This window comes from Bufo bufo, assembly GCF_905171765.1.
Source record: "Bufo bufo chromosome 1 unlocalized genomic scaffold, aBufBuf1.1 SUPER_1_unloc_1, whole genome shotgun sequence".
Lineage (NCBI taxonomy): Eukaryota > Metazoa > Chordata > Amphibia > Anura > Bufonidae > Bufo > Bufo bufo.
Genome location: NW_024399963.1, coordinates 858567 through 872738, shown reverse-complemented (window position 1 = coordinate 872738; position 14172 = coordinate 858567). Strand labels below are relative to the sequence as shown.

The 14172-nt window shown below is 47.8% G+C and overlaps 4 protein-coding genes across 4 annotated transcripts; 3 read left to right on the top strand and 1 right to left on the bottom strand.

Annotated features, from left to right (window-relative positions):
• Positions 1 to 5541: 5541 nt before the first annotated feature.
• On the top strand, positions 5542 to 6192 carry LOC120982655 (histone H1B-like). Its single transcript, XM_040412913.1, has one exon. It carries the CDS (start codon positions 5542 to 5544, stop codon positions 6190 to 6192), a length of 651 nt encoding a protein of 216 aa, XP_040268847.1.
• Positions 6193 to 7504: 1312 nt separating this feature from the next.
• Positions 7505 to 8145, bottom strand: LOC120982660 (histone H3). Its single transcript, XM_040412917.1, has one exon. It carries the CDS (start codon positions 7958 to 7960, stop codon positions 7550 to 7552), a length of 411 nt encoding a protein of 136 aa, XP_040268851.1. The 5' UTR covers positions 7961 to 8145; the 3' UTR covers positions 7505 to 7549.
• A 2847-nt stretch (positions 8146 to 10992) lies between these two features.
• LOC120982676 (histone H2A type 1-like) lies at positions 10993 to 11482 on the top strand. Its single transcript, XM_040412934.1, has one exon. The coding sequence runs from the start codon at positions 11084 to 11086 to the stop codon at positions 11474 to 11476; it is 393 nt and encodes a 130-aa protein (XP_040268868.1). The 5' UTR covers positions 10993 to 11083; the 3' UTR covers positions 11477 to 11482.
• A 1992-nt stretch (positions 11483 to 13474) lies between these two features.
• LOC120982689 (histone H2B 1.1) lies at positions 13475 to 13859 on the top strand. The gene has a single exon (XM_040412945.1). It carries the CDS (start codon positions 13476 to 13478, stop codon positions 13854 to 13856), a length of 381 nt encoding a protein of 126 aa, XP_040268879.1. The 5' UTR covers position 13475; the 3' UTR covers positions 13857 to 13859.
• Positions 13860 to 14172: the final 313 nt, after the last annotated feature.

The window sequence follows — 14172 nt, the reverse complement described above, 5'->3', positions numbered from 1 at the left end:
CGGGGTGCTAGGAGATCCGTTACAATACTATACTATGCTGTACTGTACTATAATATGCTGTGCTGTACTATACTATGCTGTACTATACTGTGCTGTACTGTACTATGCTGTACTGTACTGTGCTGTACTATACTATGCTGTACTATTCTGTACTATACTATGCTGTACTATACTGTGCTGTACTATTCTATGCTGTGCTGTACTATACTGTGCTGTACTATACTATGCTGTGCTGTACTATACTGTGCTGTACTATACTATGCTGTACTATACTGTACTATACTATACTGTGCTTTACTGTACTATGCTGCACTATACTGTGCTGTGCTATACTATACTGTGCTGTACTATACTGTACTATACTGTGCTGTACTATACCGTGCTGTACTATACTATGCTGTACTATAATATACTGTACTATACTGTGCTGTACTATAATATACTGTACTATACTGTACTATGCTGTACTATACTATACTGTACTATACTATACTGTGCTGTACTATAATATACTGTGCTGTACTATACTGTGCTGTACTATACTGTGCTATAATATACTGTACTATGCTGTGCTGTACTATACTGTGCTGTACTATAATATACTGTACTATACTATTCTGTGCTGTACTATACTGTGTTGTACTATACTGTACTATACTGTGCTGTACTATACTATACTGTGCTGTACTATACTATACTGTGCTGTAATATACTGTACTATAATGTGCTGTACTATACTGCACTATACTATACTGTGCTGTACTATAATATACTGTACTATAATATACTGTACTATAATATACTGTGCTGTACTATACTGTACTATAATATACTGTACTGTACTATAATATACTGTACTATAATATACTGTGCTGTACTATACTGTGCTGTACTATACTGTGCTGTACTATACTATACTATACTGTACTATAATATACTGTACTATACTATACTATGATGTGCTGTACTATAATATACTGTACTATACTATGCTATACTATAATGTGCTGTACTATACTATAATATACTGTACTATACTATACTGTGCTATACTATATTATGCTGTACTATAATATACTGTGCTGTACTATACTGTGCTGTACTATAATATACTGTACTATATTATGCTGTACTATACTATAATATACTGTACTGTACTATACTGTGCTGTACTATAATGTACTATAATATACTGTACTATACTATACTGTACTATACTATCCTGTACTATAATATACTGTACTATACTATCCTATACTGTACTATAATATATTGTACTATTATATACTATACTGTGCTTTACTATAATTTACTGTACTAAACTGTGCTGTACTATAATGTACTATACTATCCTGTACTATAATATACTGTAATATACTATACTATCCTATACTGTACTATGATATACTATCCTGTACTATAATATACTGTACTATTATATACTATACTGTGCTGTACTATGCTGTGCTATACTATACTGTACTATACTATACTGTGCTGTACTATACTATGCTGTACTATAATATACTGTACTATACTGTGCTGTACTATAATATACTGTACTATACTATACTGTGCTGTACTATACTGTGCTGTACTATACTGTACTATACTGTGCTGTACTATACTGTGCTATAATATACTGTACTATGCTGTGCTGTACTATACTGTGCTGTACTATAATATACTGTACTATACTATTCTGTGCTGTACTATACTATGCTGTACTATAATATACTGTACTATACTGTGCTGTACTATAATATACTGTACTATACTATACTGTGCTGTACTATACTGTGCTGTACTATAATATACTGTGCTGTACTATACTGTACTATACTGTGCTGTACTATACTGTGCTATAATATACTGTACTATACTGTGCTGTACTATACTGTACTATGCTGTGCTGTACTATACTGTACTATAATATACTGTACTATACTATTCTGTGCTGTACTATACCGTGCTGTACTATACTGTGTTGTACTATACTGTACTATACTATGCTGTGCTGCACTATACTGTGCTGTACTATACTATACTGTGCTGTAATATACTGTACTATAATGTGCTGTACTATACTGCACTATACTATACTGTGCTGTACTATAATATACTGTACTATAATATACTGTGCTGTACTATACTGTACTATAATATACTGTACTATACTATGCTGTACTATACTGTGCTGTACTATACTGTACTATACTGTGCTGTACTATAATATACTGTACTGTACTATAATATACTGTACTATACTATACTGTGCTGTACTATACTGTACCATACTGTGCTGTACTATACTGAACTATACTGTACTATGATGTGCTGTACTATAATATACTGTACTATACTATGATGTGCTGTACTATAATATACTGTACTATACTATACTATGCTATACTATAATGTGCTGTACTATACTATAATATACTGTACTATACTATACTATACTGTGCTATACTATATTATGCTGTACTATAATATACTGTGCTGTACTATAATATACTGTACTATATTATGCTGTACTATACTATAATATACTGTGCTGTACTATACTGTGCTGTATTATACTGTACTATAATATACTGTACTAAATTATAATATACTGTACTCTACTATAGTATACTGTACTATACTATAATATACTGTACTATACTATACTGTGCTGTACTATAATATACTGTACTATACTATCCTGTACTATAATATACTGTACTATACTATCCTATACTGTACTATAATATATTGTACTATTATATACTATACTGTGCTTTACTATAATTTACTGTACTAAACTGTGCTGTACTATAATGTACTATACTATCCTGTACTATAATATACTATACTATCCTATACTGTACTATGATATACTATCCTGTACTATAATATACTGTACTATTATATACTATACTGTGCTGTACTATACTGTACTATACTATAATACTGTACTATACTGTGCTGTACTATACTATACTGTACTATACTATAATATACTGTACTATACTATAATATACTATAATATGCTGTACTATAATATACTGTACTATAATATACTGTACTATACTATAATATACTGCACTATACTATCCTGTACTATAATAAACTGTACTATACTATACTGTACTATACTATAATACTGTACTATACTGTGCTGTACTATACTATAATATACTGTACTATACTATAATATACTATAATATACTGTACTATACTGTGCTATGCTGTACTATACTGTACTATAATATACTGTACTATACTATAATATACTGTACTATACTATAATATACTGTACTATACTGTGCTGTACTATACTATAATATATTATACTGTACTATACTATAATATACTGTACTATACTATAATGTACTATACTATAATATACTGTACTATACTATACTGTACTATACTATACTGTACTATAATATACTGTACTATACTATAATATACTGTGCTGTACTATACTATAATATACTGTACTATAATATATTATACTGTACTATACTATAATATACTGTACTATACTATAATGTACTATACTATAATATACTGTACTATAATATACTATACTATAATATACTGTACTATACTATAATATACTATACTGCACTATACTATAATATAATATACTGGACTATAATATACTATACTGCACTATACTATAATATACTATACTGTGCTGTACTATACTATTATATACTGTACTATAATATACTGTACTATAATATACTATAATATACTGCACTAAACTATAATATAATATACTGTACTATAATATACTATACTGTACTATAATATACTATACTGTCCTATAATATACTGTACTATACTGTCCTATAATATACTATACTGTACTATAATATACTGTACTATACTATGATATACTATAATATACTGTACTATAATATACTGCACTAAACTATAATATACTATAATATACTGTACTATACTATAATATACTGTACTATACTATAATATACTATACTGTGCTGTAATGTATTATACTATACGGTGCTATACTGTACTATACTATAATAAACTGTACTATACTGTCCTATAATATACTGCACTATACTATAATATACTGCACTATACTATTATATACTGTACTATTATATACTATAATATACTGTACTATACTATAATATACCTTACTATAATATAATAAACTGTACTGTACTATAATACACTATACTTTGCCGTATTGTACTGAGATTACGGAGGTGCAATGAGGGGGATTATAGGGGCAGTTTTCTCTACTTTTCTTACTCCCCAGATGTTTCCGGGGGTCAGTAAAGCGGGGTCCACACTTCTGGGGGGCGGGGCCATACTCTGCCCCATTGTACCGGCACCCCCTCTGCTGCAGCCAGGAGCCCAGGAGAGAAGTCCTCTGTCATCTGCGGAGCCCTGACCACAAGACGCATCTCTGCCCCCTGAGAGCCCTGTACACACATGAGGCGGCATCACTGCGGCGGGGAATGTGCGGGGACACGGAGCACTGGAGCCGGCAGGGAGCGGAGGCCGCCGCCTGTGTTACCCTCCCGGGCTCTCCGCGGCTCCAGCTCCTCCCCGCAGCGTCCAAGCAGCTTCCTGTGGCCCCACCTTGTGGGAAAGAGCCCTGGGATGGGGACGAGGGCCGGGAAGAGAGGGAACGAGCCCCCGCAGCGGAGCCATCGGGCCGGATCCAGCCGGATGTGCAGAACGGCAGGCAGAGCGGGAGGACTGTGGCGGAGATCCCGGGGCCTGCTCCGGCCTCCTCCGCCACAGACGGCGACACACGGTGAGGGGGGATGTCCGGGAGGAGGAAGGCGCGGAGAAGGCGGCCTCTCCTGTCCGGTTCTAGCCGCTAAAGGGCTCTTCTCCCGGGCAGGGAAGCACAAGGGGAGAGCGGAGCTGCAGCCGGGCTGAGAGGGGTGAAGGCGGGGCCTGTGTCCAGTGTCAGCCAATAGACGCGCAGGAGGGCGGAGCTCGGCAGCCAATCACTGCGCAGCGCTCCACATATAAGAGGCGGTCCCGGCCTCAGTGTTTTCTCCAGGAGAAGTCATTGGGCCAGATTTATCACTAGCTCAGGTCAGAATAATGGAGTGAAAAAGTCCCAAACGCTAAAACTGCGCACAAATTTGCGACTTTTTTCTGCTCTGCACTATGCTCGCCAGTTTTCTGAAAGTGGGCGTGTTTTCTTATGTAAATGTATCTCTAGACAGATTTACTATTGGGACTATTTAAAAAAGTCGCAAAAAAGTCCCAATTTCACTCCAGTGAGGACCATGCTTATCTTATGAGACTTTTTAATAGAACATGCGACTTTTTCATAAAAACGTGCGACTTTTGTAAAGCTGCTTACTGACGGATAAACTGCTACCGTCAAACCACATTTATTACAGTCTTAAAGGGCCGATCATAAATCTGACTTGGCTAAAACTGACTTTAGCCATATGTTAAATTGGAGTGAGCTGTCAGAGTCATGATAAATCTGGCCCTTTGTGTTTTCTCCAGGAGAAGTCTTTGTGTTCTCTCCCCACGTCTCACACGATGGCAGAGACCGCGCCAGCAGCCGCCGCTCCTCCTCCCGCCGAAGCAGCCGCCAAGTCCAAGAAGCAGCCGAGGAAATCCGCCGCGGCAGCAGGGGGCGCCAAGAAAAGCAAGAAGCCGTCCGGTCCCAGCGTGTCCGAGCTCCTGGTCACAGCCGTGTCCGCCTCCAAGGAGCGCAGCGGGGTGTCTCTGGCCGCCCTGAAGAAGGCTCTGGCTGCCGGAGGATGCGATGTAGAGAAGAACAATAGCCGCATCAAGGTGGCCATCAGGGCTCTGGTCACCAAGGGGACCCTCACCCAGGTGAAGGGCAGCGGCGCCTCCGGCTCCTTCAAGCTCAACAAGAAGCAGCAGGATACCAAGGACAAGGCGGCGGCCAAGAAGAAGAAGCAGCCGGCGGCCAAGAAGCCTGCAGCTACTGCGGCCAAGAAACCCGCTAAATCCCCGAAGAAGCCCAAGAAGGCTCCGGCCAAGAGCCCGAAAAAGACTAAGAAACCAGCCGCGGCCAAGAAAGCAGCCAAGAGCCCCAAGAAGCCGAAGGCTGCCCCCAAGAAGCTGGCCAAGAGTCCGGCTAAGAAGGCGGCGAAACCCAAGGCTGCCAAGAGTCCGGCTAAGAAGGCGGCGAAAGCCAAGAAGAGCGCGGCCAAGAAGTAACCGGCGCTGCCTGCACTTCTCCCCCAAAGGCTCTTCTCAGAGCCGCCACCTCCTCCTCAGACGAGCTCCACTCCGCCCTTCTGCCCTCGTTCTCCGCTCACTGCGGGCGGGGGCTCCGGCTCCTCTGCGGGCAGGAATAGGGGGCGGGTTAACCCTGTCAGCGCCGCTCTCTTCAGTCTATCAGGGCCTCGCTGCTCGGCTGATAACCGCCCCTCACTGCGCCCCGCCCCCTGCTGGTAGTGATGCCGCCGCTGAGTGTACTGTGCCTGCAGGGGGGTCGTGCGCTCTATCCCTGGACACCAGCGCAGCGATGGAGCCGCTCTTCTCCGCACAGTGAATACGGGACTGTTCTCCCCTTCTCCGGTGGGGGGCGGGAGAAGGCGGCCACTGACGGGTTAATACTGAGCAGGCTATGGGGGCGGGGCTATAGAACTAGTACCATGGCTTTAGAAATTCCCGCACAATTACCGTCCGGTTAGAATTCAGCAGCCGTGGAGAAGCTCCGCCCCCAGCTCATCTGAATGGATGAAGCTCCTGCTGCTCCGCCCACCGGCTTAGCTGAATAGATGGTTGTGAACCCCGCCCCTCCTGCTGTCTCCGCCCCCCGCTCTTCTCAAAGCCCCCACCTCCTCTAGGACGGAGCTGCCGCATTGTGTGAATACATGGAAGCCTCATGTCCGAGGCGGATTATTCCCTCATTATAGACCACTGATCGGGAGAATGAGGGGAGTAGTGATCGTATACTCGGGAGGATGAGGGGAGTAGTGATCGGCCAGAGAGAAGGAAGGGGGGAGTAGTGATTGGACACTTGAGGAGGAGGAGGTGGTGAAGGACGAGCGGCTGGATGGGTCCACAGAGCCGGGCACTCGGGGATACACCGGTGCTATGGGGGCGGGGATAGGATTGGAGCTCAGGACATGGCGGAGAATGCGGGGACGTCTGTGACAAAGAGACGGAAGGGAAGAGCAGGGAGTCCGGGCAGACATTGCTGCTGTAGAGGGTTTGGTCGCTGAATTCTAACCGCACTGTAATTGAGCGGGAATTTCAAAAGCCAGGAGATCAGCCAATCACTGTAAAGCACTTGTCCTATAGCTCCGCCCCCAGCAGCGCTGAGTGGAGATGGCGGGGGGCAGGGAGGATGGAGGCGGTTATCGGTCACATTCAGCGAGTCCCTGATAGACGGGGGGAGATACAGAGAGCGCTTTTAGAATAAAGGAACTGCTCTTACTAATTAGAGCGCTGAAAGGGTTAACCCGCCTCCTGTGAGCAGAGGTGGAGGATGAAGGGCGCAGTGGAGCTCGTCTCTGGAGGAGGTGGTGGCTCTGAGAAGAGCCTTTGTTGGGTGCGGGGCGCAGATCTAAGCCCTCTCCCCTCGGATCCTGCGGGCCAGCTGGATATCCTTGGGCATGATGGTGACCCGCTTGGCGTGGATGGCGCAGAGGTTGGTGTCCTCGAAGAGCCCGACCAGGTAAGCCTCGCTGGCCTCCTGCAGGGCCATGACGGCCGAGCTCTGGAAGCGAAGGTCGGTCTTGAAGTCCTGGGCGATCTCTCTCACCAGGCGCTGGAAGGGCAGCTTCCGGATGAGCAGCTCGGTGGACTTCTGGTAGCGCCGGATCTCCCGGAGAGCGACGGTCCCGGGCCGGTAGCGGTGAGGCTTCTTGACTCCGCCAGTGGCGGGGGCGCTCTTCCTGGCGGCCTTAGTGGCCAGCTGCTTGCGGGGAGCTTTCCCGCCGGTGGACTTACGGGCTGTCTGCTTGGTTCTGGCCATGGCTCTGCAGAGATCTGTACACAGCAAGAGAATGAGGCGAGGAGCGGACCGTGCAGATCATTTATACTCCCGGCCTCGTCCTCATTGGCTCATGTAAACCACACCCCTACATCACTATTGGTTTATTCGTACAATGATGTGCCCGCCAAAACTTCCGTTACCAATCATCGTTCACAAGAGGCGGAGCCCAAGCGGAAGAAGAGGTGGAGCTACAGAATAAGTATGTTACAGTGATTGGCTGATCTCTGGCTTTTGAAATTGCAGTTCAGCGGCCGTGGAGGAGCAGTCCATTACACACAGGGGACGAACCCTCTACAGCAGCAATGTCTGCCCGTACTCGCAGCATGTCAGGAGCGGTAAGTGCCCCTGTGTGACGCCCGGGCCATCAGCACCCCTGTGTGTAATGGACTGCTCCTCCACGGCCGCTGAATTCTGACCGGACTGTAATTGAGCGGGAATTTCAAAAGCCAGAGATCAGCCAATCACTGTAAAGCACTTGTTCTATAGCTCCGCCCCCTTCTCTGCGCTGGTGTCCGGGGATAGAGCGCACGGCGGGGCTCACATCCATCCATTAGCAGATCACTACTGCCCTCATCCTCCTCACTGGCTGACCACTACTCCCCTCATCATCCTCAGTACCATATAATTACTTCACTCATTCTCCTCATCGCCCAACTTCTCTCTGGGCGATCATTACTCCCCCCATCCTTCTTCTCTCTGGGCGATCATTACTCCCCCCCCATCCTTCTTCTCTCTGGGCGATCATAACCCTAACCTCCACCTTATATTACAGCCTCCACATTACATCTATGTTTCTATTACAGCCTCCATATTACATTATCTTCCTCCACATTATATTACAGCCTCCATATTACCAGCCTCTACATTACATTACAGCCTCCACATTACATTACCAGGCTCCACATAATATCACAGCCTACACATTACAGCTTCCATAATATATTAAAGCATCTACATTATATGACAGCCTCCATATTAACGGCCTCCACATTACATCACAGCCTGCATATTATATTATCAACCTCAACATATTACAGCCTCTACATCACATTATAGCCTCCACATTATATTACAGCCTCCACATTAGTCTCCATGTTACATTACAGACTCCATATTACCGTCCTCTACATTACATCACATCCTAAACATTACAGCCTCCATACTAACAGCCTCCAAATAATATAATATGGAGGCTGGTAATATAATCAACCTCAACAACATATTACCAGCCTCCACATTATATTACAGCCTAAAAATTACCAGCCTCCACATTATATTACAGCCTCCACATTAGCGGCCTCTACATTACATCACAGCTTAAACATTGTTACAGCCTCCATATTACCAGCCTCTACATTACAGCCTCCCTACTACCAGCCTCCATTTTGTATTATCAATCTCAACATTATATTACAGCCTTCATATTTTAAGCCTCTACATTACATTATAGCCTCCATATTATATTGCAGCCTTTATATTACCAGCCTCCACATTATATTACAGACTCCATATTACCGTCATCTACATTACATCACAGCATAAACATTATGTAACAACCTCCATAATTTCAGCCTCTACATTACATTACAGCCTCCACATTATATTACAGCCTTCATATTACCAGCCTCTGCATTACAGCCTCCAAATTATATTACAGCCTCCGCATTACATTACAGCCTCTATATTACATTACCGGCCTGCACATTATATTACAGCCTCCGTATTACCGGCCTCTACATTACATCACAGCTTAAACGTTGTTACAGCCTCCATATTTTCAGCCTCCACATTACATCACAGCCTCAACATTGACAGCCTCCATATTACCAGCCTGTAAATTACATTATATCCTCCGCATTATATTAAAGCCTCTATATTATATTATCAACCTCAACATTATATAACAGCCTCCACATTATATTGCAGCCTCAACATTATATAACAGCCTCCACATTATATTGCAGCCTCCACATTACATTACAGCCTCCACATTCTATTACAGCCTCCACATTACATTGCAGCCTCCATATTATATTACAGCCTACACATTATATTACCACTACTCCCCTTATCCTCCCCAGTGCCCAATCACCACTCCCCTCATTAATAGCAGATCACTACTGCCCTCATTCTCCTCACTGGCTGACCACTACTCCCCTCATCATCCTCAATAGCAGATCACTACTTCACTCATTCTCCTCACTGGCTGACCACTACTCCCCTAATCATCCTCAATAGCATATAACTACTTCCCTCATACTTAGTGCCCGATCACTACTCCCCTCATCCTCCTCTCTGGCAGATCACTACTCCCCTCATCCTCCTCAATACCATATAACTACTTCCCTCATTCTCCTTATTGCCCAATCACTACTCCCCTCATCATCCTCAATACCATATAACTACTTCCCTCATCCTTAGTGCCCGATCACTACTCCCCTCATCCTCCTCTCTGGCAGATCACTACTCCCCTCATCCTCCTCTCTGGCAGATCACTACTCCCCTCATCATCCTCAATAGCATATAACTACTCCCCTCATTCTCCTTAGTGCCCGATCACTACTCCCCTCATCCTCCTCAATAGCATATAACTACTCCCCTCATACTTAGTGCCCGATCACTACTCCCCTCATCCTCCTCTCTGGCAGATCACTGCTCCCCTTATACACTTCAGCTGAGCTCTGCTCCCGCTATGAATGGCTGCGGATCAGCGAGCTGTGCGGCTGCTCAGTGCAGGCGGGAGGACGAGGCTCCGCTCCTACGGGCACATAACGGCTGCGGGGTCCAGAGCTCTGCTCCTATTGGCTGGGAGAGCTCAGGATCTCGTCGCTCATTTGAATTTCCCGCCTATAGTCCCCAACTGCAAATGAGCTGCTGATCTACAGGAGGAGCCGGTCATGTGAGCTGTACCCGCGTCATAAGCCACGCCCCGCGCCTCTCATTGGCTTCTCCACGAGTCTTGTCTCCGTTGGAGGCTTCTAATCCACCCAATGAGCGGCGCTGGGGGCGGAGCAGCAGCCTATAAAGGCGGCAGGAGGCGGCTCCTCCGGATCACACACATCAGAGTCTTCGTTGCTGTTTTGTGCTCTGCTGTAGAGAACGATGTCTGGACGCGGCAAACAAGGAGGCAAAGTCCGGGCTAAGGCCAAGACCCGCTCCTCCCGGGCAGGGCTCCAGTTCCCGGTCGGCCGAGTGCACAGGCTCCTCCGCAAGGGCAACTACGCCCAGAGGGTGGGCGCCGGCGCTCCCGTCTACTTGGCCGCTGTGCTCGAGTATCTCACCGCCGAGATCCTGGAGCTGGCCGGCAATGCCGCCCGCGACAACAAGAAGACCCGCATCATCCCCCGCCACCTGCAGCTGGCCGTGCGCAACGACGAGGAGCTCAACAAGCTGCTGGGCGGCGTCACCATCGCCCAGGGAGGCGTCCTGCCCAACATCCAGGCCGTGCTGCTGCCCAAGAAGACCGAGAGCACCAAGTCGGCCAAGAGCAAGTGAGCCCGGCTCTGCTGCTGCTGCTGTGCCCCCCGGAACCAAAGGCTCTTCTAAGAGCCCCCCACATGGTCCGTACGACTGAGCTGGCGATGCCGCTGATCTCCGCTGTGCAGGAGGCGTCACACAGGGGCACTTACCGCTCCTGACTAGAGATGGGAAGTTTGGATCTTTGGCTTCAGTTGGTGACAAGTGACCCGGAGCCGGATAGGTAATAAGTGTCCGATCAGTGGTGACCGGACTGAGGACTAGGAAGGGGGGGCTGGGGGGCACTGATCTGGGCATTATACTGAGTGGGGGGCTGGGGGCACTGATCTGGGCATTATACTGAGTGGGGGGCGCTCTATTCTATGGACAGCACTGCGAGGGCTTTATACTGCTGCAGCCCGGTCAGAGACTCCGTGTATTGTTCTAGAAGTCGGATCATTGGATTCTTAGACTCAGTGCACGACTCCCTGGACCGTGTGCGCCTCCGCTCTGATTGGCTGCTGGCCTCCCCTCCTCCTCCGACATGAATCGGACATCACCGCTCCTGACCTGCTGCGAGTCCGGGCAGACATTGCTGCTGTAGAGGGTTTGGCCGCTGAATTCTAACCGGACTGTAATTGAGCGGGAATTTCAAAAGCCAGAGATCAGCCAATCACTGTAAAGCACTTGTCGTATAGCTCCGCCCCCTTCTCTGCGCTGGTGTCCGGGGATAGAGCGCACGGCGGGGCTCACATCATCCATTAGCAGATCACTACTGCCCTCATCCTCCTCACTGGCTGACCACTACTCCCCTCATCATCCTCAGTACCATATAACTACTTCACTCATTCTCCTCATTGCCCAACTGCTCTCTGGCCGATCATTACTCCCCCATCCTTCTCTTTGGCCGATCACTACTCCCCCCATCCTCCCGAGTATACGATCACTACTCCCCTCATCCTCCCGATCTGGTCTATAATGAGGGAATAATCCGCCTCGGACATGAGGCTTCCATGTATTCACACAATGCGGCAGCTCCGTCCTAGAGAAGGTGGGGGCTCTGAGAAGAGCGGGGGGAGGAGAGAGCAGGAGCGGGGGGCGGAGCAGCAGGAGGGGCGGGGCTCACATCCATCCATTCAGATGAGCCGAGGGCGGAGCTTGTCCACGGCCGCTGAATTCTTACCAGACGGTAATTGACCGGGAATTTCAAAAGCCATGGTACTAGTTCTATAGCTCCGCCCCCATAGCCTGCTCAGTATTAACCCGTCAGTGGCCGCCTTCTCCCGCTCCCCACCGGAGAAGGGGAGAACAGTCCCGTATTCACTGTGCGGAGAAGAGCGGCTCCATCGCTGCGCTGGTGTCCAGGGATAGAGCGCACGACCCCCCTGCAGGCACAGTACACTCAGCGGCGGCATCACTACCAGCAGGGGGCGGGGCGCAGTGAGGGGCGGTTATCAGCAGAGCAGCGAGGCCCTGATAGACTGAAGAGAGATGTTAGCCCCGCCCCCGGCTCATCTGAATAGACGGATGCGAGTTCTGCTCCGCCCCCCGGTTTAGCAGAATGGATGGCTATGAGCCCAGCCCCTCCTGCTGCTCCGCCCTCCGACTCAGCTCTATGAATGGATGTGAGCCCCTCCCTTCTTGCTGCTCCGTTCCCCGGCTCTGCTGAAAGAATGTATGTGAACCACGCCTCTCCTGTTGCTCCGCCCCCAGCTCATCTGAATGGATGGATGTGAGCCCCGCCCCTCTATTTGCTCCGCCCTGGCTCTGCTGAATGGATGTATGTGAGCCCCGCCTCTCTATTTGCTCCGCCCCGGCTCTGCTGAATGGATGTATGTGAGCCCCGCCTCTCTATTTGCTCCGCCCCCGGCTCAGCTGGATGGATGTGAGGCTGCCAATTGGGAGAAGCGGAGACACCACGTGACCCTCTCCTCCATTAGATCGGCGCGCAGTCAGCAGCAGCTCATTTGCATGGCCCGTGTATAAATACCGCCGCGGTGGCAGGAGGAGAACAGACGAGATTTTGTCCTCAGTCAGAATGCCCGAGCCAGCCAAGTCCGCCCCAGCGCCCAAGAAGGGCTCCAAGAAAGCCGTCACCAAGGTCCAGAAGAAGGACGGCAAGAAGCGGAGGAAGAGCAGGAAGGAGAGCTATGCCATCTACGTCTACAAGGTGCTGAAGCAGGTCCACCCCGACACCGGCATCTCCTCCAAGGCCATGGGCATCATGAACTCCTTCGTCAACGACATCTTCGAGCGCATCGCAGGGGAAGCCTCCCGCCTGGCTCACTACAACAAGCGCTCCACCATCACCTCCCGGGAGATCCAGACCGCCGTGCGCCTGCTGCTGCCCGGAGAGCTGGCCAAGCACGCCGTCTCCGAGGGCACCAAGGCCGTCACCAAGTACACCAGCGCCAAGTGAGCGCCGCCCCCCGCTCTCCGGACCCAACGGCTCTTCTCAGAGCCCCCACCCTGTCTCCAGCGGAGCTGCTCCCGGGTCTCCCCGTTGTTCTCACGGTGGCTGCGGTTTTCCTCCCTGTCAGCTAGATGAGATGCGGTAACGCTATCGGAAGTTACAGTACAATCTCCCCTCATCCTCCTCCTCCATGCCCGATCACTACTCCCATCATCCTCCTCAGTGTGGCGCTCCCTGGGGAGAGGCTGTGCGGCCGCTCAGTGCAGGACAGGAGGACGAGGCTCCTACGGGCACATAACGGCTGCGGGGTCCAGAGCTCTGC

What these genes read in the sequence shown, in the direction of transcription:
- LOC120982655 (XM_040412913.1), top strand. Translation starts at nt 5,542, where the DNA reads ATGGCAGAGACCGCGCCAGCAGCCGCCGCTCCTCCTCCCGCCGAAGCA.
- LOC120982660 (XM_040412917.1), bottom strand. Translation starts at nt 7,960, where the DNA reads ATGGCCAGAACCAAGCAGACAGCCCGTAAGTCCACCGGCGGGAAAGCT.
- LOC120982676 (XM_040412934.1), top strand. Translation starts at nt 11,084, where the DNA reads ATGTCTGGACGCGGCAAACAAGGAGGCAAAGTCCGGGCTAAGGCCAAG.
- LOC120982689 (XM_040412945.1), top strand. Translation starts at nt 13,476, where the DNA reads ATGCCCGAGCCAGCCAAGTCCGCCCCAGCGCCCAAGAAGGGCTCCAAG.